Raw genomic sequence first — 25,814 nt, forward strand, 5'->3', positions numbered from 1 at the left:
TCATGTATTTGAACTTACTACCTATAAAAAGTTACAAATTTTCTCCAATAGACGTCCAGGCAACATCTTTACTGTCAGAAACAAATGTCTGCCCAAAGACAAATACAAATGTCAGATTACAACACAAATAACTTGATATAAAAAAAAAAAAAAAAAAAAAAAAACAATGAGACAAATCCTTTTTCAATTTTGCAGTTTAACGTCTCAGATATCATACGATTTATTATCAATTTTTTTTTACAACTGCAGTTTGCCAGTTTGTTACAAATCATCAACTTCCTGTAATATTGAATAAGAGTATCCACGCAAGTCCATCGATTTGTCGCGTAGCTGCAACAAAATCTCCCCAGCTACGATGCAAATAATAATTATTTATTTAAAAGTGCATGAAGCAACAATTTGTCGATGCCTTACAGGCTGCCACACGTGCCTATTATTAGGTAAAGTAATACCATTGAATTATAGAGCAGTATTAGTTGAAACTCTATATAATTTAAAAGTTATATAATTTTTTTTCAATCCCTCATTTGACACCTGCAGTGCAACATCTTTATATAAAATTAGTTACAAAGAAATCTCTTCTTATCCAAAGGAAATCGAAGTGATAGTAAAAATAACAGCCAATAAAATTAATGTCTAGATCGTACTGTTCTCAACTGAAACCAGAAATGAAATCTACCTCCATCATTTCTAATCAATCAGTCCATGAAATAAAAAATTTTCAAATGCTACAGAATAAAACCAAAAATTTCCAATAACCTTTGATTTAAAAAAAATTCTGATTACATCCATATCTATGATAGCTTTAAATTAAAAACTCCCGCAAAAACGTCAATGGAAAATTCTAAAAAAAAAAAAAAAACTTCTCACATTTACTACAAGGTTAAAACTCAAATTCTTGGATCCCACATTTCACAGCAAGAACGAGAAATTAAAAACGTTTAACGACTGTGAGAACGCCTCAGATAGAATGCGTTGTCGTGTACGTGAAGTTGTGGATGAGTATTAAAACCTGTGCGCTGTTGAGTTGGTGGAAATAAAAATAAAAATAAAATAATACGTATGTGTCTTGTACGAATATACTGGATTGCTTGTGATGTTGTTAAAGAAACTGAAAATAATATATATGTATATATATATATATATATATGAGGATAAATGATAAAAATATAAAAAGACTAAGTATTATTGTACAATGCACTACTTAAAGTGTATAGTGCACTATACACATGAGTGACCATGAAGAAGATCTGGTAGCTATTTCTTGTGTTGATATAGAGTTGCAGTCAAGCCAATAGTAGCCATAGGCTTCTTGGAGAACACACCGTATAACTTCACCTTACCCATCTGGTTGTTGGTCTTTCTCTATCCCAGTGGAGGTTAATACGTTGGTTCGTATGTCCTCGCACCTGCCAACTAACTAGTCGAACCTGATTAAACTCTGCCCTATGTGTCGATCTCAATTCTCTCTTTACCCCGTTATACGTCTCACCACGACATTGATACGGTCAATACATTCAATTCGTTCAACGTTCGAGGATGTATATAATAATATGAAAAGAGTAAAGAGCTTTAAGTTGAAGGGAGACGAAAGCTGTATTGCTTGATATAACATAAACAGAAACAGAAAAGAGAATCAGTTTTTTATTTATTATACTTCTTCTTCTTCTTATTCGACGTGTGTCTTTAAACGTTTTGTCACCAATCCAGTATAGTAGAAGAGAAGAATCTTATTTTCTCATCGTACCAATACCATATTCGTTTTAACCAACTACTATTCTTATCACAGTTTCTAGATTTTTATCATGATTTATGTGCAATCATTCGTGGAAATTATGGAAACGTTTTGTTTGTTTCTTTCTTTTTTATTTTATTGTTTTATTTATACTTTTTTTAAAGTTTCTCAATAATATTGTTTTGCTAAAGATATACTTCCTAACTTTTATATTTTATTTAAATAAATCATTATGTATGTATATGTATATGTATATGTATATGTATATGTTATCATACTTCATTTTATTACTGATTATGTATATAGAAAAAAAAAGTTGTTTTTGTTATGAAATAAAGACGAAAAATTTCAATTTATAATGCGAAAAATTTCTGAAGGCAAGTAAAAATTTTTTTGGAGCGAATGAAAATTTTTTGCCTTCGAATTTTTTTTAAGGGCTCATTGAAGCTGTCTAAGAGTTCGAAGATCAGAAAACTTTGATATCTGATGAAAACTTGATTTTCATAAATTAGATTTTAATGAATAATTTTTTTTTAAATTTTCAATTTATAAATTTTTGTGGAAATTGATGGAGAAGAGTATGGAGTTCCATAAAAATAAACAGGAATCTGTGTAGAAATTTTCTGTATCGATAACTATAGAGAAAAATCCAAAAACTCCCGTTTGATGGAAATCTGGCCAAGAACCCATATGAAAAAATATATATCCGAATATATACGGGCAAATCTGCATATATGAGACATGTATTCATATATATGTTGCATATATGCAGATTTGCCTGGATATTTTTTTTTCGTATGGGAACACCATAAGATTCATGAGGATTTCAAGAATTCATGGAATGATAGATTGACCAAAATCATTAAGAAAATCTATGGGTTCCTATGGATTTTTTCAGGAATTCATGGAGACTAGTATGAAATTTGACACTATGTATAAATCCATAAGAAAAATTTTCTGTAACAATAAAAATAGATACCCAAAAAAAAAACCCATGAGAATTTAACCGAATGCACCATAAGATTGAAATCTATAGGAATTAATTTGAGTTCCTAGGTAAAACTTTTCAAGAAGTTTTATTGACAGTATAAGTAAATATATATATATATATATATTTTTTTTTTTACTGAAAATTTGAAATTGCTCATATTACCCTGATGTTCAATTTACCTCATTCTTTTTTACAAGCCGTAACTACCCTGCTTAAAAAATCCGATAGATTCTTATATCTGTATATATAAGGCCCTATACTTAACTATAGCACTTCTCATAGAACTCATTCATTCTTATAAAATGTCTCTGAGAATTCATGAGAATCTATTGGATTCTATGAGATTTTCTAAACAGGGTAAACGTAGTTTTTTTAAAATAAGAAAAATTTTTTTTGTCTCATAAGTGGTCTCATTTTACCTCAGGTTTCCTTATAAGATGACTTTTTGTAACTATTAAAAAAAAAAAACAAAGACAATAAACATCTTCCATTTTTAAATAAGAGTATAAAAATAAATCCTCTTTTAATAATTGTAAAATACTTTCTTTATAATTATTTATTTCATCGGAAGCAAGAGCATGGTTTTGAGATACGAGTTTATAGTTTGAGTATTTGCGGTATAGTACTAGTCGTGTAGTTTGCAGCAGGTGTGTTAATACTTAACAGATGAGTTCACCGGAACACTCGCTACACAATCGTCATTCGACTATGCAACTTTGTACATATTGTTAACTATTATATCTATTCCTAACTTTTTAATAAAACAATCATTTCATTATTTCAATGTTTTAGAAAATATATCAATTTTTTTATGAGTTACAAATTTCTTATATAGATCCCCTCCCCCTAAATATATGAAATTAAAATTTTTGTTTCATAAAAGAAAAAAAGTTCTGTCTCAGTTTACCCCAAATACTTCCAATTGCTCCCAAATTTTTAATAAAACTCTAAATTATGAAAGAAGACAAACTTTTTTTTTATATTTTTGGATTGACCGTTATACCCCAAATGGGCAATTGTACCCCAGCTACCTCTATATTTTGAATCAAATATTACAACTATTAGGTTTGAAATTCAAAGCGAAGACTTCCAATAATAGAAAATATTCAAATTATGATTCAAATTCAAATTTCCGGTTCAAATCTCAAGTAACAAAATTTAACTTGCATGACTAATTGTTAATAATTTTTTACGATAATTAATATTTTCCCGAAAATTCGAAAAATAGTGAATAGTGTTACGTTTTGGGTTATTACCCAAAATTAATTAAAAATCAAAATAATTTTTAATTATTTAATTTTATCCAGATTTGGCCTCGTTAGAGTGTCTATAGACCCCTGGTGGGCCGTGGTTGTCGATTATTTTATTAATTATTAATTTTAATTGTTTTTCGCGATTTCAAGTATTTTCGATGCCGGTTCCAACTCCATATAATTAATTTTACAATAACAGGTGAATGGTAGGAGAATTGGCAGAAAATTTGAGGGAAACCCGAACTGCTGTTGAGCGCTCAGGGTTATAGGACAGGGTGGAACAGCTGATAAGCGCTTGCCCCTGGGTGGTAATAATGTTATGAACAGGCCATGGTGTAGGTGAAAATATTGGGGTGCCAATTGGCACCCCACAATAAGGTTAAATTAATTTAGGATTAATTATAATTTATTAATTATGGCTGGAGAGCAGAGGTTTGAGCTCCATGAGCTCTCTCGTAAGACTGGCTATTTAGTCATTATAAAAATATAATAAAGCCAACAAAGTTGACAAAATGTTGACGCTGCATCTCAGGTTCCCTGTGAGAGAATCGTCGTGGCCCGGGTCTCATGCATCGTCATCTGTTTTGACTACCCGCGAGCCACGGCGACTCTCTTATCGTAACCGATTTCCGTTACATTACGTAAAATTAATTGAATGAAAAATAATTAATTTAATTTAATCAATAAAATATTACAGGAACGTAACAATAGTTTCGAATAATTTTTACGAATAATTCAATTTTAATGATGGACTTTATGAAAATAATTCCTACATCCCTAATCATAATTGCAATATTAAATTTTTTCCAGTTATACTATTAACAATATATTGAAAAGATTTTACTTATTCAAGTGTACATAAGGTGCCTCTCGTTGTTACTCACACAAATTTTATTGTAATAATATCACATTGAATTCGTCAGATGGCGCAGTAGGTTACATTACAATTTTTATTTATAGTGAGGTTTCGTTATAATATGTTCTGTAAAAGTATACTTTTATAGAACATATTCTTATTCTCAATTAAAAAAAAAAAAAAAAAAAAAAAAAAAAAAAGAGTATTGCTCACTGAGCCACAAAAAACTGCATTTATATTTTTATGGCTCAATTTTAATTCATACAAAATAAGAATAATTGCGAAAAGTTGGCATACATGTTAAATTAACAACATAAAAAACATATTTAAATTAACATGTATTTATTATTTTAACAAATTTGTTATTTTATCTGTATATATATTTTTCATATATATTGTCAATTAATATAAAATAATATGTGCTATTAAAAAAGCAATTTAAATTTAATTACTACTATTAAATGTCAAAATTAGTGACAGTTGTAATTACTTTTTGTATTCAGCTAAAATGCAAATATGTACCAGGTCTATTTAAATATTATAAATTATTTATATTTAAATTTAAAATATATATATATATATATATATATATCTATATATATATATTTTATTGATAATTTACAAAATCGAGATAAGATGATTGATAATAATGAGAATATTTAATATTTAAAAATCTTATCTGATTTTCATATTTTAAATTTAATTTTGACTAAAATATATTCTATAGACAAAAGAAAAAAAATAACCACACGTTCGAGTATTCATTCACTGTGGCGAGGTTCTTTCAAGATTGCACAATCTATCTTGTTGAATTCATGTGAAAACGCAACGGGTGAATGAAGAAAAGACGTCGGGAGTTATTTTTCTTCGATGTCGTCGACGGATAAACCGTAGAAAGAATAGTTGTGTCTCAAAGAGAAATAAATATCATGAGATAAGAAAAATAAAAAAAATAAAAAGCTGACACTAAGATTTTAGAACATAATACTTTATCTAGTATTTGATTAATCGACTACTTAAATTATGTAAAATAGTTGTATTATTGCATTGTTTAAATATTCAAAAAGTGTTCATAGTTTGGGGTAAATGTACTATTACTGAGTTATGATAGGATGAATGGACGTAGAAAAGCAATGATGAGTTAACCAACAGATGCTATTTTGAGAAAATCGCGTTTAAAGATTTCAAGCTGTTTTTAAGGGAGTTGTCGGATAATGGGCGTAGAGTCAGAAAGTTATAAAATTTTGTGTACTTATTAAGGGTACTAAGATACGATTACCCTTAAAATTTGAAATCGATTGACCATCTCTTATTCGAGATATTTTTAATAAAGTTCGGATCATTAACATTGCGAGCAATGAGAAGTATGCGTTCCAAGTTGCGTTCGTAATTCTAATAAAAGAACAGTCAGAAACTTTTGAAAAACTAACTGAAAATTAATGAATTTTCCTTAAATTAAAAAAAAAGTATTCACCCCCTGGTGGAAATTTATCGGACTTTTGTCTGAAAAAGTCTTTAGAACTCTAGAACGGAGCTTTTCAGACAAAAGTACGAAAAATTTCCACCAGGGGACGGCCGTCTCATTGCTGAGATATAGCAGCGCAAAGTTCAACAATAAATGAAAAAATATACATGTCAGTAAATTAGAAAAAAACAATCTGACAACATTGTACACGAGTATGCATAGTACTATTTGAGCGATAAATTTAAACAGATACTCAGTACACTATACAGCAACTATGCATATGCGACGTTGTCAAATTATAATTTAAGAAAATTTTCAACAGTATTTGTGTATACATATATATATATATATGAGTAGTGTGTAGGTAAACTTTTTACGAGTACAGTATCAAATAAAAGCTATGGCTCGTTTTAAGTACCACCTAACCTATTCTTACAGCGCATATGGCTCATAACTTTTTGACAATATTGTAGCAGGACGATTACCTTAGCAGGGGTTATCAGATATTTTCAGCTGGACGAACTCCCTAGTGGACCGATTTTTTTCTTATAGCCATGTATATCTCAATTTTTTATCACATTTTGTTTCCAATTTGACGTCACTTTCATAAAGAAAGCAAATAATTTCTAGGTACTGATCTTGTTCACCAGAAATTTCCTGGGAAAGTTTTTATCATTCGAGTCCCATAAGTATTCAAATTGGTTAACTCTACTGACCCTTATCAGTACAAACTAAAATCCCTGATGTCATCAGTGAAATTCAACTAATTCATTTTGAAAACTACAAGTTGAGTCGTGACAAACTGAACCACTTCTTAAATCAGTAAAAATTTCACTAATTCATTTTTAGAGAGTATGAGATAAATTTTTAAATAAACTGGCTACAACTTATGAATTAAAGTTACGATGTAGCTTTCAATGGGAATCTAGGATAATAATTATTCATTAGATTGCAACAAAAAAGTTTGAACCATTTCAATATAATGGTATTAGAATGGCTTTTACAGTTTTTGAAATAAACAAGCAGTTCTGAAAATAAAGGAACGTCCTCTAACTGGTAGTAGATACTACCAGTACCTCAGTAGTTCGGAGTTATAGACGGGCTAGAGTAATAAAGGACGTGAATAAGAAATCCGAAGAAGAAGTTGAAGTAGAGATAAACGAGTGAATGTGGCTCATTAATATACTTCTTGGTTCAAACTTCTACCACAAACGTATTCAGTATTTCAAAGACAACGAATAGTTACAGAATTGGTTGTTGGGATGAGGAAACAATGGAATTGAGTGCACTGTGTAAGTTTCAAACGCCTAAGGCGTTACAAACTTGCGAAATTATTGCTTTTTTTTTCAAATATTGAATTTATTGATAAAATAATTTTAGCACGTACTGAGCGAAAGTATTCAAGTCATGACTATATTTTTTTGTAGAATTATATTATTGTAAGAAATTGATGGAAGGTAATTTTAATATTTTTATATAGAATGATTATGAGGTCATTTTGTTTAATAAACTATGAAATTTTTTTTTTTTTAACGTCGCCATCTGCTTGTCGAGAAAATAGTTGGTTGAAATACTTCTTATTCGAAACAAATTCTGTTTTTTAAATTCAAATAAATTTGAATTTGCCGCCTAAAAATAAAATTCTTAAAATGGAAGTTCAGGCATCGCTGACCCAACTCTTAATAATGAGGGATCAATCACTAAAAATTTGGTGACAATATAGAAATGAGAGCTAAATACCACTATTTCTACGATATAGATAGTAGGCTCACGCCATGACATTTCACACATATACATGTGTTTGAACGTGTACTTGGCGCGAGACACTACCGTGTCTCCTGATATTAGGATCAAAGGCAGCTTAGTTTTGACCTCTGACGACGACGCCGGTCATTAACTAGAAGACATAATTCCAACGACAATGATTTTTTCAGAGAACTGTTTTGTTTAGTTCGGTGTATCCAAATGCCTACCGGCGTCCAGCTAATGACGGCATTGCTCGCAGCGTTAAACTGTTTTCTCAATGTTCACTAATTTTAGTGAAAAAAAAAAATTATCGTAATAGTTATAAGATATCTTGTTGAAGAAAATGACATGGGTTTTGTACAAGGTTAATCATAGGTATAACAGGCAGTCCATTAAGAGCGCATGCTAACTTTTTAGAATCATGTAAGAACTTTAACGAGACATCTGCAAGTTTATGTAGGAACCTGTGAGTTCTTACATAGAAGTTGGACAGTAATCTTGAATAATTGTCAAATTATATATATAAAGGAATTATTTTTACAGAGTTATAATACGTATATTGAAAATCGTGAGGCAAAATGGCGCCCTTGACTTTTTTAACAAAGCCAAAGTTTTCCTAAAATTCATGATTATTGACGACCAATAAAAATTTACATTTTTATGATTTTGAAGAGATCATTTACGAGTAGTATTATTTTCCAAATTTTTCGTGGCCTCGAAAAATTTTTGAATTGGGTATTAATTTACGCGTCTTAACATAAGCAATTAATGATGCACTTTAAGATCTTTTAACTCTATTTTAAAAAGTGGTCCATTTTACCTCTCTGACAGTGACCGCATTGTCAGAGCTTATTATCTTCTCCTATCTTTTTTACCACCTGTAACTAAGCATTGTCAAACAAATTTTTTTTTCTAACATGGCGTCTCATTTTACCTCAGTCTCTCCGAATACTTTTCCAAAAGTGGTGATACAATAACTCATTATAAATTATTCAATAACTTCATCAGAATAGTAAACCAATATTTGGATTCATATAAATATTTATATCAACAAAAGTAATACCATAAAGTATATTCAATATCAACAAAGAAAGCTTATTTTAATAATTAAATACTGACTACAGAATCAAAGTGTCGTTATATATGTCTCTATATATATATTTGAATATATTTTGATAATATTTTATTTCTGCGAGCCTTAAGTGCGCAGAATAAATATCAATAAATTACCATTGAGTCACAACAAACTTTAAACGATAATGGCATATTTAATATTAAAGTTATGTATTATTGAAATAAGTATTCTCAGAGTAATAAACTTAAGAGTCATTTTGAAAGTTAAAGATATCGATAAATTGTATAACAATCATAAGTAACTATTCGAAATTCAGTTTGCATCGATGTTTAAAGCTCACCCAGTTAAACATTCCCTTCCGTTATTTCTCTCTCCCTCTCTTTCTATTTCTCTCTTACTCTTTTTCTCATTCACTTTATCACTCTCTTTCAACATTACGACTTTTTGCAATTCAAATTCGCATAAGACCAAGAAGTGCTTTTTGTATTATAAATGAGACCCTATTATCCAGGTGTACCTATATTGTCGTTACGTAAACGTCCCGTCGATTTTTCTTAAATTTTTTACGCTTTTACTAACAATAGGCGAAAAAAAACATATTTTGAACCCACGTGACAGAGTTATAAAGTATATTTATCAAATATGTATGAATATCTATATACTATAGTTTATAATATGGTATATGGATAACATTGCGGGAGAGTGAATAGTAAATTATTGTGATACTCTGAAATTCAAATAATATGTATGTGTTTTGCTGAGTTGAGCTTAATTCGGAGATAAAGGGTTAAGTTAACAGCGACAATGTATGAGTTTGTATCGTATTATAATTTATTCCAAGTGGTGGTTGCTATTAAAATGATATTCTGCATGAATGTATATGATACCTTATGAACCATTTTTTGCTAGATCATCGAATTTTTATGAAAAGTTTCGTTCCTCTGAAAAGGCACTACTCGAAATTTGGTCCAAATTTCCCCAAAGCAAAAATTTGCATCGAATTTTGATGAAGCCATCTACTGACATCATATGTCATCCTTTGCTGTTATTGATTTGATTCCAGATATTAAAATTTAATAGAAAGATTCTGCTAACAGATCATTTTACCCAGTCCGCAAGAAATTTTATCAAAGTGTTAAAACCATCTCATAAATACCATAATGTTATTTGACATTATAAAGTTTAATCAGGTAACTTTATGTTTCTGGTAAATGATGATGGTAAACCACTCAACTGTCATCTTATCGATTTAAAACTCTGCTTCATTTACTTAGCTATGATTCTTGTGCTAACACTTTACTTAAACACTAATCGAATTACTTGTGACGCTTACACTCCATCTTTATTGAAGTTCTGTTATAACAAACTTAAAGATTACTTAAATGACGATAAGCTCTTTAATAATCGTCACATTGATTTAATGATAGAAACTTTGTTGAAGTCTTCTAGAGCAATGAAGTTAGCGCTCATTCAAATTTTCATCTATCGAAGGATAGTTTTTTTCGATCTATTCAATTGTGAACAATCTAGCCTTAGTCAAAAGTATTAAGCATCACATGGGGTCCATAAGATCTCAGAAAATTTCCAATTTTGAGTATTGATCGATTCAATTTATACAGTTCCAGATTTTATTCAAATACAAATTCTGAAAGTTGTCGAAGTATTGGTCAATTCTCACACTAGAGTCGAAATGTCTCCGGATGTCACATTCAATTTAAAAACCAAAAATGCAGTAAATCATAACACACCTAATACTTTTTAGGAAGGTTGTATTTATATGATTTCTCACATTAAGGAGGTTCGATACCAATTTTCGAAATAATTTCAAAATTCTGAAATTTTTTCTATCAAAAGAGTCATAAGAAAAAGGATTACTGTTAAAATTTCAAACCGATGCACTACACCGTTTTTGAGAAATAAATTTTCAAAATGCGTTCTTATAGACGGGCGTAAATGGGAGTCATTTTTCAAAGTGCTCTAGTTTTTGATACAATAATACCATCGGTAAAAATTATTCAGTATCAAATAATTAAACATTTCTGAACACATGAATATTTTTTTTAAGTTTAATCATGGGTTTGTTATTAAGTTATTAATGATATAAGAGGCGAATTTTAGTTAATGACGTCACATGTGTCGTGAAGCTAAGGAACGACGGCGACAGCGTGAAATGACACAACCGCGGGAAATTTGAATAACTAATAATCATTGGTGTCGGACCTGAGCTCCAGCTAGTAATGAACCTTGTTACCAACAATAGTACACAAAAAAATTACTAAGCACTAGCGTGCTGTTGCCGTACTTTCGCGTTTATTTTTTAATCACTTATTTCATTAAAAAAAATTATTTCATTAAAAAAAAATTTTTTTTATGATTCAGTGCAATTATAATGAAAATATATTGTATTAATTCCTAAAAGTAAGTCAATTCATAATATATTCTATTAATGAAATTTTGGTGTGTAGAAGTTGTAACCTTGCAAAAATACAATAGAAAATCTACGAGATCCCCTAGGGAGATAATTAGTATCGAATCTCTTTAAAGTGGACTCCACTAAACAAAGACCCGAAAAATATGAATTAATTCAACCGCAATTTTATTCAAAAAATAATCGATTTATCGTCAACGATTAACAGAAATTATTGTGGAGTTTTATGAAAGATTAGCGTCAAATAAATCACAAGCCGAATGTTATTTATAATTCATACATTTATATACTATAAATTTATAGAAGGATACGAACGATTTAATGCATGGAAAAGATAAATACCGTGACATACATATTTTATTAGAGTTATTTCTGTTATTGCTAACGCGAATTCATATTTTTGCTATTATAATGTACTCTGCTGGCAGATTAAATCGCTTGTTATCCAAATTCAATGTGTCACCAATTATTTCCATCAACTCTATGCTTTTCGCTCATACATATTATTATAACTTGACAAGATAAAAAAAAAAATCAGATGTTCCGTTTATATTTAATGTATTGAAGTGGTAGGAAAATATCAAGCCGGCACGAATGTTGTTGTTGAAAATTGCTAAATTAATGAAATGAAATGAATTGAATTTTCGAGTAGCAGTGATTATTTTCCCAAAGGAGATTATAATGATAATATAAACATATATATTTTGTTTAAGTCTTTTTACGATTTAATAAAATAAAAATAATTTGTTACGGATTTCATAGAGCCAATGAGAGAAATAGTGAGTGCATATGAGATATTTTGAAAATATTTATTATATTTTTTTAGTTGAAACTACCATCTGGCCATACCCGGAATGGAAAAGTAGATTTATTTTTTTATTTATTTATTTAAATTATAGCTAATAATAATTTGACTTTATGAAAAAATTAAATGAAATAAAATTTTTTTTTATGTTCATTTTACGCGAGCCAACTTTTTGCCAATTTTTAATAAAATAATTTAGATAATAAACACGAATAAATTTTTTTGTGGTCACAAGTTTGAAATAGTCGTACTACTTAACGTAACCAACTCACTCGATATTTTTTCCAGACAGTAAATAGACATTCGAGAAAAAAATTTTTTTTTTTTTGTTAAAAAGTGTCATATTTTGACTAATTTTCATATATATATATATATATATATATATATGTGTAGATTACTACTGTAGATTTAAAATGCGGAATAGACTTCAAAAGACCTCTGATAATTTCCGTAAATCTTCAATGATTTCAGACCCATACGGAAAGAAAATTATGGGAAGTTTTTCTATGCATTATGGGAATAGTTCCCATAATGATATAAGAAATATTCCAATTGCATTATGGGAACCAATCCTATAATATTATGGGAATCGATCCCATAATTTATGGTCGTAATTCCTGAACTGGTATAGGAAAGAATTTCATAAAATTATGGGAACCAACCCCATAATTTTCTTTCTGTGTATGGAAATTTTCAATGATCTCGAGTCTTAGATGCTCTTAGATCTATGATGATCTCAAAAGATTTTTATCGATCTCAGTAGATTATCGAAAATTTCACAATAATATCAATAGGGATCTATTTAAATTAATACCCGTACAAAAATATATATGTTCCGGAAAAATAGTATACATACGGCTTATGTCTTTAGTGTTGTATGCATACAATTATGGCGGTATAAATTTTATTGTATAGATGTATTTTCGTAGATCTACTAGAAGTATCGTAGATCTGAATTTTTAAAAAATCAGATCATAGATCTATTGTAGATCAACGTAATTATTTATCTGTTTCCATAATCTCAACAATTTTAACATACAACAAAATTTGAATATTTCTCCCACTATTTAACTCGCCCATAAAAAATTCTTTACTGCGCAATTTTTCTTTCATTCCACTTTTCCATATAAAATCTGTTAATTCAGAGTTGTAATAAAAATATCCGAAAGCTCAACGGGGGTAGTAATAACCATTCATATAAGAGCGCAAGCGTTCGCTTTCGTGGCGGCAACAGAACTTGTCCTCGGATTCTAGTATCGCGCGAGCTTTCATACGAACCGCGTGTACAGTTTTTATACTCAAAGACGCGAATTTCATTTTCACAGCATGAGATTTCGATAAAATAATAAATAAATAAACAAATAAAAAAATATCCAATTCAAATTTATGCATCACAATTATTTAAAAAAAAAAATAATAATAAAAAAAGTCACAATTTAAATTCATATGTCAAAAATAATTCATCACATATCCAAAAATTTTCTTGTAAATTTTTTATTTTAATCAGTGAAGTGAATTTTTTTATTTTTTTGCAATTTTGATTTTTCAAAATTGTGACAATTTTTTTTTCTCTAGTGTTATAAATAGTAATGGGTTAAGTGCATATATTTATTTAATTTATTTCGTCTATATATTTGTATATTTATATACATATATGAATATATATTTTTTTTTCTAAATGAAAACGTGTCAATATCCCAAGAGTGCTTTAAATCTAACGAGTATCGTATAGTTAGTGGTTAGTGTTGGCCAGTGATTGCGGTTAAAATTTTAGTTTCGATAAATTAAAGCAAAAAAACAAAAAAAAAAATTTTTTTTTATTTTATTGCAATTTATTTTTACACGAGTGAGTTCAATAAATTTATCAAGTAAATTTAGTTCATAGTAATAATTAAGAATAAAAAAATTCCATTTCTTAAAATAATGACCAATTAGAATTTGAAAAAAAAAAAAAAAATAGGTATCCTTTTTTTTGTTTGTTAAATATTGAGTGATAAAAAATGAATTGTCACGTGATAGTGTTGTGTTTCTCACTATCTGGATATAGAGGATCAATGTCAGGCCAGACGGCATGAAGAAAAATTTTTTAACGTAATGGTAAGACTTTTTACCTTTTTTACCCTCATTAATTTTAATATTTTTTATTTGATCCCAACTTATACGATTTGTGATAAAAAATTTTTCATCCTTAACTTGATGCTGTTAACCCTTAAGTAAAAAGTTTTAAGACTGTTTTACGGTCTTCGAGAGTTCTTAATCTTCATTTATTAATTTATACAAACTTTTGACATTTAAATACAAAAAGGAGGTATTTTAATGTACAATCCATTAAATTGGCTAAGAAGGGTGGTTTAATCGTTACTTGCTACTTTTACTAATCTCAGTATAATTATTTAATAGCTTACGACAAGGATATAGTTAACAAAAATTAGAGGGGTTGTACCATTACCTTAAGAAAAAGTAATGGGGCTATTATTGACGGGTCTTATGTTAGTATTTTTTTTTATTGTCCCTTAGGAATACTCATGCTTGCTGTTAAAAAAACAATTTAGATATACAGAGACCTAGTTGCCACATTTTCATTAGAATTAGTTAGAACTAATTTTTCTTTATTACTCAGATCTATTTCGAATTGCTAAGATCTAAGTGGATTAAAACTAAAAAAACAAGTTATCAAGGTCTAGAAATTCTTAATTTTGATTTTGATAAGGGCTGATTTCAAAGACTTATCGAAAAACAAGTTTAGATTTAAAGAGATCTAGATCTAGAGAGCAGCAATTGAGATCGCGGTAAATTTAAAATTTGTGAAAGATATATTTCTGCAGATTTTATTACGTCTAAGATTTAAATAATTTTTTACGAGTAATCACAAAAAAAATGTAATTTAGATCTATGTAGATCTGAAAAATCAATTTAGATCACTATCATAATCATGTAGATCGATCTAGACCTACTTTGATCTATAGTAGTGATCTATAGTAATTTATGTAGACCTGTATTGATATATATTGATCTACGAAGATCTATGTTGATCTACGCGTCACAAATCGATCTGTAGATCGGATTATTAGATCTTCCCACATTTATTTAAATTTATTTCATTATTAGATCGATATAGATCTCACTTAGATCTATATAGATCTATATTGGTCTATGTAAATTCATATAGATCAATATAGATCTGCGTCAGTCAATATAGATCTACTCAGATCTACGTACATTTATGACAATCTACTTAGATCTTCATAGATCCATATTGACGTACACAGATTTGTATTGATTTACATTAATCTAGGAAGATCTCTAATGATACTATACATGACCTTCTTATATTTATCTCCGGAAAAAAAATTAATTTAGATCAATCTAGATCTACGTCATTAAATGTTTGTCATTACTGTCAATGTAGATTTATATTGACCTACACATAAAATTATTGTAGATTCAAGTAAGTCAATTGATCTAAAAAATAAAATAAATTAGATGTGTAACGATCTAAACTATTTCTCCGGTTTTATCACTTTATCAAAATCGCAAAATTAGTTTATACAATTACAACTTCAAAACATAATTACCAAAGTATTCAACCAACTCAAATTTCATTAAGTATTCGTTCAAAAATTCTCAAGAAATTTTCTACAGCAGGTGATTGTTCTAAAATTGCATTAAACAAGTTCAGTATGACCTCTACCGTAACGTACGTGCTCAAGTAATAGTTTTAGTTAACGCATGTAGACTTTTTACGAGCATCATTTAGAAAAGTAACTTGTTCACAAAACATGGCACAAATAAGCTTACAAGGTCGTCCGTTGCAAAGTTGCTTCACATAATCCCGGTAGAACGTCCACAGTAAACAAAGTCTAATTATCTAAACACTCTTTTTATAATTGCAATGAGTATTAACGATAACATCGCAATAATTGTCCCGCTCATGACGATAGATCATGTTGAACAATACCATCAAGGCAATTGCTGGATAAGTGTAGCTGTTGATGAGATTGAAAATCGATAGGACGACAGCTGAGAGATTTACTATGGTTATTCATCAAACAGGTGACGTTAGCAGAAGCAGACCAATGGTCGCGATGACAGAAAACATTACAGTATTTACTTAATGGTTCTATTGCTATCATTGAGCATTTCTGCCACCTGGTCATTCCACTCATCGAAATCGACTTCTTTCTGTGAATGTGAATTTCCGACAAATCGCAGTCTTTCTTAGTTTCTAAACAGCTCTGTGTCAGTCATCAGACTTTGCACCGAGTTTTGTATTTGCTCATATGAGCTTACACCAAAATGTTCTTACTGCGTTACTGATCTTACCGTGACCCGTTTGCATATAGAAATTTACAGGCCACAAGGGTATAGGTTGCGCAGGGAAGGAATTACTCTGTGACTTATGAGGAATAAACTATAGATTAGGCCTCCTCAGAATATGGAAGCTAACTATTGATAGACATAAGAATCTCTTTTACAAATCATCAAAAGAATAAACCATAGAATATGATCATCAATGTAGATGCGGAATGATGATTCGCACAGTGATCTAAGGGTGCGATAATTAGTCGATAAAATTATATGCGTAATGAGTCGTCTCACAAATCGACTCAATCGCAACTGAGGTCTTTCATTTTCTTATTTGCCACTGCCTGAATTCAGGTGTCCATTTTCGTTCACAGATGGAAGAACCTTCCCCACAATTCGAAACCACTGACTCCGAAAAGACGCCTGGTTTTCGGATAGCACCTCAATAAAAAGAGGACAACATTATGGCTAATGAATGAAATCTAAGTTTGTTGCTCTATAACATATGATTAAAGAACAAATAACTCTTTAACCCTTAAAGGCCAGATAGGGTCTAGAAGATTCGTGGGCATCGGCCTACCTGAGATATCCTTGAACACGTATTCAATTTTCAAGGATCAATGATCTCAAATGAATATTATTAAAGTTACAAACAAACCCCCAAGGACATTATAATCAACCGCGTATTTGTCAAGTGTTGTGTAATTATGGTCCTTGAAATCCTCCATTACGATGATGACATCTCGTTTGTAGAAGCAGCACTCAGTTGACCACTTGGATTCTCTTCCAGACCCCATTCGCAGCACGATCTCGTCGTACATGACAATCTCTTTGTCAAAGAGTTCTGACAGTAGTTTGCAGCGTAAACTCCCGCTGGGACCACTGTTGGTGGTAATAGCTTCGCAAAGAAAATAAATTCAGTTGTTGGCCGTATTATCGTCACATCTACTATTGTTACTATTGCTCTTGCTGACGATAACAATGACTTAGACAAACCCATAAAATCGTAAGTGCAAGTGGTTCTAGATGCTTGTCTGTTACCTCTTGTTATATGCTCAATTAATGCGATATCACACTGTCACAGAGATCAAGAAGATCATTGTTTTCGTGCGCATAGAAATTATTATTATGTCGGAACCTATTTAGTGATTCTAATTTCATAATTATTTTGACATGTATCTTTACAGAATATGAGGTGATAAGAAGTAAAATTAATTTCTTTGCTTCCAATCTTCGACGTGATCGATTAAAATATTAATCGTCACAAAATGTAGTTTAATAATCGATCAAATATAAGTAATTAATTTTGTAATTTGATTCCATTCGTTAGTCAAGATTCATGATGAGACAATTAATATCATAATAGATTGTAAAGTAAATCGTTACGTCAAAGCGAAAAGCTGTGATAAATTTATATTACCTGTAGATTTACGATAGCCGACCTATTTTACTGATATTATCAGTGGATTTTCTGTTAGAATTAACATTGAATTTTACTGAAGCCATCAGTGAATTTCACGGAAACAAACAATGGCTTTTACTGACTCAACCGGTAATAAAATTTTACTAATTCAATTGGCTAAACAATTCCTAGTGACATATTTATTAGAACTGGGAATAATAATAAATATATGATGTGGCTTAAGTATAATATACTATTTTATTGTTAGAGAGTAATAACTAAATAAAAAATCTATGAGTATTACCTACCAACAAAAATATGAAAATATAATTTGATTTAAATCTTCCAATTTTATTGTTATTGTTGATAAAACTTTTATCTTATCCTATCGAATAATAATATTTTGTATTTTCTTATCATAGTATGTCAACAGTAGAATTTGCTGTAAACTCGCGTATCGAAAAAATACGTTTAGCCAAGAGTAGCTTTCTTTTCTGGCGTCAAGTGTTACGAACGTGAAAAACAATACAAAAGAGTATACCTATACATATATATATATTTTAAAAAATAGTAACACGATAAAATAAAAATATAATAATATGAAAACAATAGAGTATTGTCATTTTGAAATCAGCTGTTTAAGAAAAAAAGCGGAAAAATGAAAAAAAAACCGGAAAATATAAACATGAGGGCATGAAAGTAGAGACAAAAGAGTCTGTAAGTTTTATTAGAACAGAAAACAATATTTTTACGAGGAAAAATGCCAACCGTTGGTGGAAAACACGAGGTTTTTTTTTTTTTTTTTTTTAGTAAAATAGAAACTTTTTGGAAACTAGATTACAATTTTATTAATTCAAACATACAATGGAACATAAGATTTTTCTGATATTCTCAGAATTTTACATGTGCAGCATCATAAATAACATATTTTGTGAAGTTAAGGGGCAAAATGGGCCACACAAAATTTTAAGCCGTACCAAGGGGTAATATGAACAATGACACTGTGGGCCACAAAATCTGAACTGTAATCTAAACTATGCAATAAATTTTTTTTCACTGAAATTAAAGTTTTCACCATGGACATAAACTTATTTTATCTCAATATCAGAGTTTGCAATAATGGAATAAGTAAATTATTATAAAAGTTATTTAACTTTCATCGAGAATTACTTGCAGACATGCGAGAGATTTTATGAATATATCGTGTTGCAAATGTCACAAGAGCTTATCAGTAGATTCAGATCAGAAAGATAAGACTAAAATTATATGAGGACATACAAAATATCCACAATGTTTTTAATTTTACTTGAAAATATTCCGTAACTTTTTTCACAATTTTACCTCATGATTTTTTCAGTTTAAATTTTAATAATTCAGATCACAAACACTTGGAAAAAAATCTAAAATGATCGTACTATTCAGGCTGACTTGCTCCATTTTTTTTGCAAAATGTTACTAAGCATTTTTTTTTGCTAAAAAAAATTCCTCTGTCTTAAAAAATGGCGTCTCATTTTGTCCCCTTAGAAAAACATGAACAGAACAAAACTAAACTGGTACTTGGTCAGGCAAAAGTTGGAAAATTTCAAAAATGTTTTCCGTAAATTTTTCACGGTACAACTGATTATTTTGAAATTGCATTGAAACAAGTTCAGTTCGAGCTGTTCCATAAAGAACGTGCTCGAGTAGTTGAGGTGAACGTGCAAAGTATTTTTCACAAGCGTCATCATCTAAAAGCGTGACCTGCTGGTTAAATATTATATAAATGAGTCCCCAAGGTCGTGCATCTTGGCAAGATTGTTTGAAGTCGTCCCATGGTAGAATTTTATCAACATCAAAACTCTCATTATATAAACACTGTTTTAGACAATTGTAATAATGTTGTACAAGAATATCAAAATATTTGTCACGAACGTTACGATTAGTGATCATGTAAAGTGACAGGATCAAATCCATAGCCGGATTTAGATAGCTGTAGTACTGAAAGTCAATCAATCGGCAATTGATAGGTTTACCAAGTTCATTTGTCAGAAACATGAAGTTAGCTGACCAAACGTCTCGGTGACAAATTACATTACGGTATTTACGGGAAGGTTCTAATGCCGTTAGAAGGCATTCCCACCATCTAGTGATTTTGCTCATTGTAATCTCTTTCTGATTGTCTGTAAGACAATCAATGGCGTTGACCAAACAGTCAATTCCCATTAGCGAGGATTTCTGATAGAGCATTGATCTTTCATTATTACTGAAAAGTCCTTCTCGTAGTTGATCTGGCCAAATATCACGCAGTGTTTTACCTTGAACACGTAGTCGCTCTTCAAGAATAAATGATCGTGAGTGAAATCGCGCAAAGGTTTCGAAAAGACATTCAAGGACCTCGTAATCAAATGCTACGTATTTGTCGAGTGTTGTGTAATTTTGGTACTTGAGGTCCTCCATCACGATAATGACATCTCGTTTGCAGAGGTAACAATCAGGGGACCACTTGGCTTCACAACCACTACCCATCCTCGGGACAATTTCATCATACATAACAATCTCTTTGTTGAATAGTCCTGTTCGTTGCGTAAACTCACGTTGGGGTCCTTTAGGCGGAGGTGTTTTTGCAAAAAAATGTAATACCGTTGAATCAGACGGACTGTTATCATTTTGATTGGCGTTATTATTGCTCACTGTGACGATCAGTTGATAATACGAACCCATGAATCCACAAGTGCTTGTTATTGGTTCAAGTCGCCAATTGATCACCGAGTCTGCTGATCCACCTGTTTTACGTGAAATTATTATAGCTATATCACTGTCATCTAGCAGATTGAGGTCTTGATCAACAGACGGTCTTGGATCGGTGCCATTAGAGGAATCCGTAACAATACGCTCACTCATTGTTTCCCAAAACAGTTATTCCATTGTTTACTTACTTCGATTGATTGAAAGTTATATTTCTATACAATGCAATATCAGAGCTTACCACCAATTGAGAGTTAATTTATCACAGCACTTGATTCTACTAATAATTTCTGTCACTTATATCAACAACCACGGTTTCAACAACTAGACTACTGATTATACGGTTGTTTAACGCCTCAGTCACGAAGCCGACTGACAAATCAAAGAGCCCACTCAATTTATGTTTAATCATCTCAGCAGCCGTGTAGTCGTTTTGATCCCCTCTTCACATTCATAGCCGGTCTCGGTGCAATGATAAATAATTGAGATGACGGTAGTGGGGATCGACATGCATAAATAGTCTTGTAAGCGAAAGTTACTGTAATGCTGGTTATTGAAGAGTGTAATTGAAGAGCTGAGAAAAAGTAAGCAAACCCTCGAAATCATAATAGGAATAAAAAAAAAAAAGGTCTTCAAAGGTTTTTCTACTTTTACTTTTTTATTCCTTACTGTTTTGTCTTTGTTAAGATTACTGAGTTGTATAAATTAAGAACCAGAAGTAAGGTAGCAGAAAAAAGCGGGTATATAGTAACTCATCACTCTCAAATTATTCACTTTGACTTTGACTTTTTATGCTCTCTTGGAATTCTTCAAAGGCTAAGTAAACTAATGAGCATTAAGTAAAATTAAGACAGTGATACGTTCAGTTAAATCACTTTTGAGACTGTGGTATGTTCTAACTGTATTTTAAATAGGTAATTTAGAAAAAGTAATACATGGAAATTTAGTAGACGGTCGATTTTTAAATTTGTTGCTGTTTATGAATAGAACTCTGTGGTTATAGAAAAATTACAAACAAGCATTTCGGAGCTTAAGACATCTTGTTCAATCTTCAGTTTTGAAATTTTTTACTGTTTAGAGTTTATAAGGGATTTGGGTGCAAAACAGCGTATTCGGGGTAAAATGGGATACTGACAGAAAATTTAACGAAGTGAAGGTATCTCGTATGAAAATAACATATATGGTCAAAATATATGTATAAATATATATGATGAATATCAGAAAATCTATGTGGTCAATTTAACTATATTTTCTAATATATTTTTTTTTTATATTGAAAAATATAATATTCATAATATATGAGTCCGCATATGTTTAGCATATATAAAATATATATATCGATCATATACAAGAAATATATTTTCATCATATATGAAAATATATATTTTTTTCATACACAAAAACTTAATTTTTCTCATACATAAAAATATATATTCCTATCATATACGAAAAATATATTCTGATCATATATAAAAACATATATTTATATTGTGTATGGAAAAAAAAAGTTTCTTTTTTGAAATTGTCGTTAAGAAATATGATCAAGCATACAGATAAGATTCTGCAACTGTAACAAATAATATCCTTAGACTTATTAACCGTCCAACTAAACCGTTACTTGGTCAGAAAATTGTTCAAGAACTTCGAAAATATTTTCTGTGAGTCTCTCTCGGTACAGCTGATTGGTTTTAAACTGCATTGAGACAAGTTCAATCCGTCCACTGCCGAGCGAAATGTTTTCAAGTAGCTCAGGAGAACGTACGTAATATTTTTCACGAACATGGTCATCTAGAAGCGCAAGTTGTAAGTTGATCAATGAGCACATCAATCCCCAAGGTCGTGCATCTTTGCAAGATTGTTTGAATTCATTCCATGGTAAAATTTTTTCTATGTCAAGACTTTCATTTTCTAAGCACTGTTTTACACAGTTGTAATAGTATTGAATAAGCGTATCGGAGAAATTGTCACGGATCATACGATTAGTAGTCATGTAGAATGATACCATTAGGTCCATAGCTGGATTGAGATACCCGTAAAATTGAAAATCAATCAGACGACACTTTTGAGGTTTACCTTGACCATCCATCAGAAACATGACATTGGCTGTCCAAACATCTTGATGAGCTATGACGTTGCGGTATTTAGATGATGGCTTGAATGCTTCCACTAAACATTCAAACCACCTGGTAATTTTATTAATTATTATGTCTTTTTGATTGTCTGTGAGATTATCAATGGCTTTAACCATACAAAAAATTCCCATAAGTGCTGATTTTCGATACAGTATTGACTTTTCGTGGTTACTAAAAAGTCCAATATTGAGCTGATCAGGCCAAACATCTTGTAATGTTTTACCTTGGGCACGTAACTGCTCTTCAAAAATCAAGGATCTTGAATGAAACTTGGCGAAAGTTTCAAAGAGACTTGAAAGAATGTCATAATCAAATATCACTTCTTTTCCAAGTGTTGTATAATTCTGATGCTTAAGGTCTTCCATCACAATGATGACATCTCGTTTGCACAAATAGCACTCCGGGGACCAATTGGATTCTCTTTTACTACCAATCCTCGGTATCATATCATCATACATAACAATCTCTTTGTTAAAAATTCCTATTTGCAACACAACCTCACGTTGTGGCCCCGACACCGGTAGAGTTTTTGCAAAAAAATGGTATTCTGTATTTTTCGCGCCAATATCATTACTTTCACCATTGATATTATTACTCTTGCTGACTGTGACAATGAGTTGGTAGTACGATCCCAAGAATCCGTAAGAACTTGTGATTGGCTCGAGACGCCAGTTTATTACCGATTGATTCGACACACCTGTTTTACGTTCAATTATTTTTGCAATATCATTGTCATCTAGTAGAGTGGCTTCTTGATCAACAGATTTAGATTTCATGTTGATATCTTCATGATAATTATCACTAATACTTTCATCCATTGTATCCAGAACGCACTGATGTCACTGTACACTTACTTAAGCTACTGCCTAGTTTTCTAATGCTCGTCAAACTAGTAACTATCACGCAGTTAAAAAGTGTTACGAGACTAAGTCGCATGTACAATAATCATAAGTTCGCTTTCAGTAAGTTTTTTATCAGTGTTAGCTATTAATTTTATCTTCAATGCGATAGCAGTATAATTAAGTGGTATATCAAAAGAACAAATTAAATACATCACAAAGAATCAAATAGTGGGGTTATCTCTATTCAAACATTCTATTATATACAAGATGTGAATCAGCGTTATAGAATAATTATAAATCCTTGAAATTTAATTGAAAAATGCTAGTTGTATGGGAGACCGGACGCGTTGTCCGGTACAAGTTGTTTTGATCAACTTTGTAAATTTTTTTGGCAAATTTTTGAAAGAGCCAGTAGTTTTCCGGTTTTTGCTAATTATAGTGTGCTGACTATGTAAGAATGTTAATAATAGAAAGATAATAATGACAGAGAGCAAATTTACAATTTCTGATGAAAGAAAATTTTTCTTAAAACTTTATCTTGTTTAGTTTCACTTCTTTTTACTGATTGCCAGTTTTTTTTTCTGTTATTTACTTTGATTAAGCCGTGCTACCAAAGAATGAGAAGCCAGATATTAAAAAAAGCGCGTAAAGTAACTCATCATTCTCGAATTATTCGCTTTGACCTCGACCTTCTATGCCAAACTATTAGTGTTCTTTTAGCACTTTTCAAAGGCTAAGTGAAGTAAAAAGTAATGAAAAAAACTAGTGAAAATGAAAATAGTAACACGCTAAAGTAAAAGAGAACTATGAAGACTATAGGGTATAGAGGGTCGCCTTTTTAAGACAGGTCGTTTATAAAAAAATATAAAAATGTAACCGGAAAAAAGGGAACACGGGAGCATGGATGGGAAGACAAAAGAGTTTGCAACTTTCGTCAGAACAAAAAACTATAGTTTGAATATGAAAAATGTAAAAAGTTTTTTTAAAAAATATAAAGTAAGCATTAATATTCAACAAAACTAAAACACTTTCATTGATAAATTACCATATTATTGATTAAAACAATTTTTCAAACCGTTCTATTGAATCTTAATTTCAAAATTTGATTCACGAGTTATAATCTTGTAAGAGATATTATTCTGAATTAAGAAGTCAATTGATTAATTTACTTATTCACAATCAATAGCAAATCGAAAAAAAATGCCGAACATGGAATTCAGTATATACTGAATCCTCAAGTTAAGAAACTCCATAAATCCGGTTTTTGGCCAAATAGCCTTTTTATAGTTTTTGGGTTCTTTTTATGAAATTTCATCGTATGTTAATAAAAGATCCCTAAAATCAGCATTTAACTAAGAAATAAAAAGACAATAAAATTTCGTTTATTTCTTCTTTCAGACAAACATTGTTGGTTTAGAAAAAATAAATAGATAAATTATACAGTCAATCTGAACAATATCATGTATTTGTATTAAAAAGTGATTTTGTTAAATTTTTTGTGTTGACCATCAACACAGAAATCTGTTAATTCAACACAAACCGTATGTGTTATTTTACTTAAACATATTGTTCAAGTTAAATAGTACATACCCGGCTTATATCGTTATTGTCTTATAGATGCTATTTTGCCGGTATATATTTCTGGATATATCTTTTTCCGTATTGGAGGATATGTATTCATACTTATTAGTTAATAGTAATACTGAAAATTTGTGTAGGCCATTTAAAACAAACAATTACATTAAATTTGACACCGAATTTTTAGCTGCGTAATTTTAATTGTCTTATAAGAGTATGCTCAGCTATTGGTAAATTAGTTATCCTCTAATAAATATAAAATTCGCAATTTTATTTTTTTCTGAATTTAAGACAGGAGTTTATTATTAACACCCCCCCCCCTCCACCCCTCTCTGAGTATATATTATTGCAATAAAAATTTTTCACAATATTAGTATAAATTCACATACATAAATATATATATATATATATATATATATATATATATATATATATATATATATATATATATATATATATATTGTATCAAAAGCAATA

General features: G+C 30.3%; 4 protein-coding genes across 5 annotated transcripts in view; 1 reads left to right on the forward strand and 3 right to left on the reverse strand.

Moving 5' to 3' along the window:
* The window catches only part of LOC103574871 (Zona pellucida-like domain-containing protein-1), a 70,178-nt gene that overhangs the window by 33,634 nt on the left and 10,730 nt on the right, over positions 1-25,814 (reverse strand). The window lies entirely within an intron of this gene.
* Positions 1-25,814, forward strand: part of LOC103574876 (suppressor of lurcher protein 1) — a 331,756-nt gene that overhangs the window by 846 nt on the left and 305,096 nt on the right. The window contains exon 1 of one of the 2 annotated variants that reach the window (XM_053738735.1): positions 14,374-14,451. The exons of the other annotated variant lie outside the window; for it this stretch is intronic. Coding sequence (XP_053594710.1) covers positions 14,449-14,451 — 3 coding nt within the window. The 5' untranslated portion in view covers positions 14,374-14,448. Of the gene's footprint in view, positions 1-14,373; positions 14,452-25,814 lie in introns of those variants that run through there. 2 annotated transcript variants of the gene reach the window in all.
* Positions 18,894-21,989, reverse strand: LOC103574872 (Ecdysteroid kinase domain-containing protein-2). Its single transcript, NM_001414872.1, has one exon. It carries the CDS (start codon positions 20,939-20,941, stop codon positions 19,607-19,609), a length of 1,335 nt encoding a protein of 444 aa, NP_001401801.1. The 5' UTR covers positions 20,942-21,989; the 3' UTR covers positions 18,894-19,606.
* LOC103574873 (Ecdysteroid kinase domain-containing protein-1) lies at positions 22,248-23,829 on the reverse strand. Its single transcript, NM_001414873.1, has one exon. The coding sequence runs from the start codon at positions 23,733-23,735 to the stop codon at positions 22,392-22,394; it is 1,344 nt and encodes a 447-aa protein (NP_001401802.1). The 5' UTR covers positions 23,736-23,829; the 3' UTR covers positions 22,248-22,391.

Source organism: Microplitis demolitor, chromosome 4, assembly GCF_026212275.2.
Source record: "Microplitis demolitor isolate Queensland-Clemson2020A chromosome 4, iyMicDemo2.1a, whole genome shotgun sequence".
Classification (NCBI taxonomy): Eukaryota; Metazoa; Arthropoda; class Insecta; order Hymenoptera; family Braconidae; genus Microplitis; species Microplitis demolitor.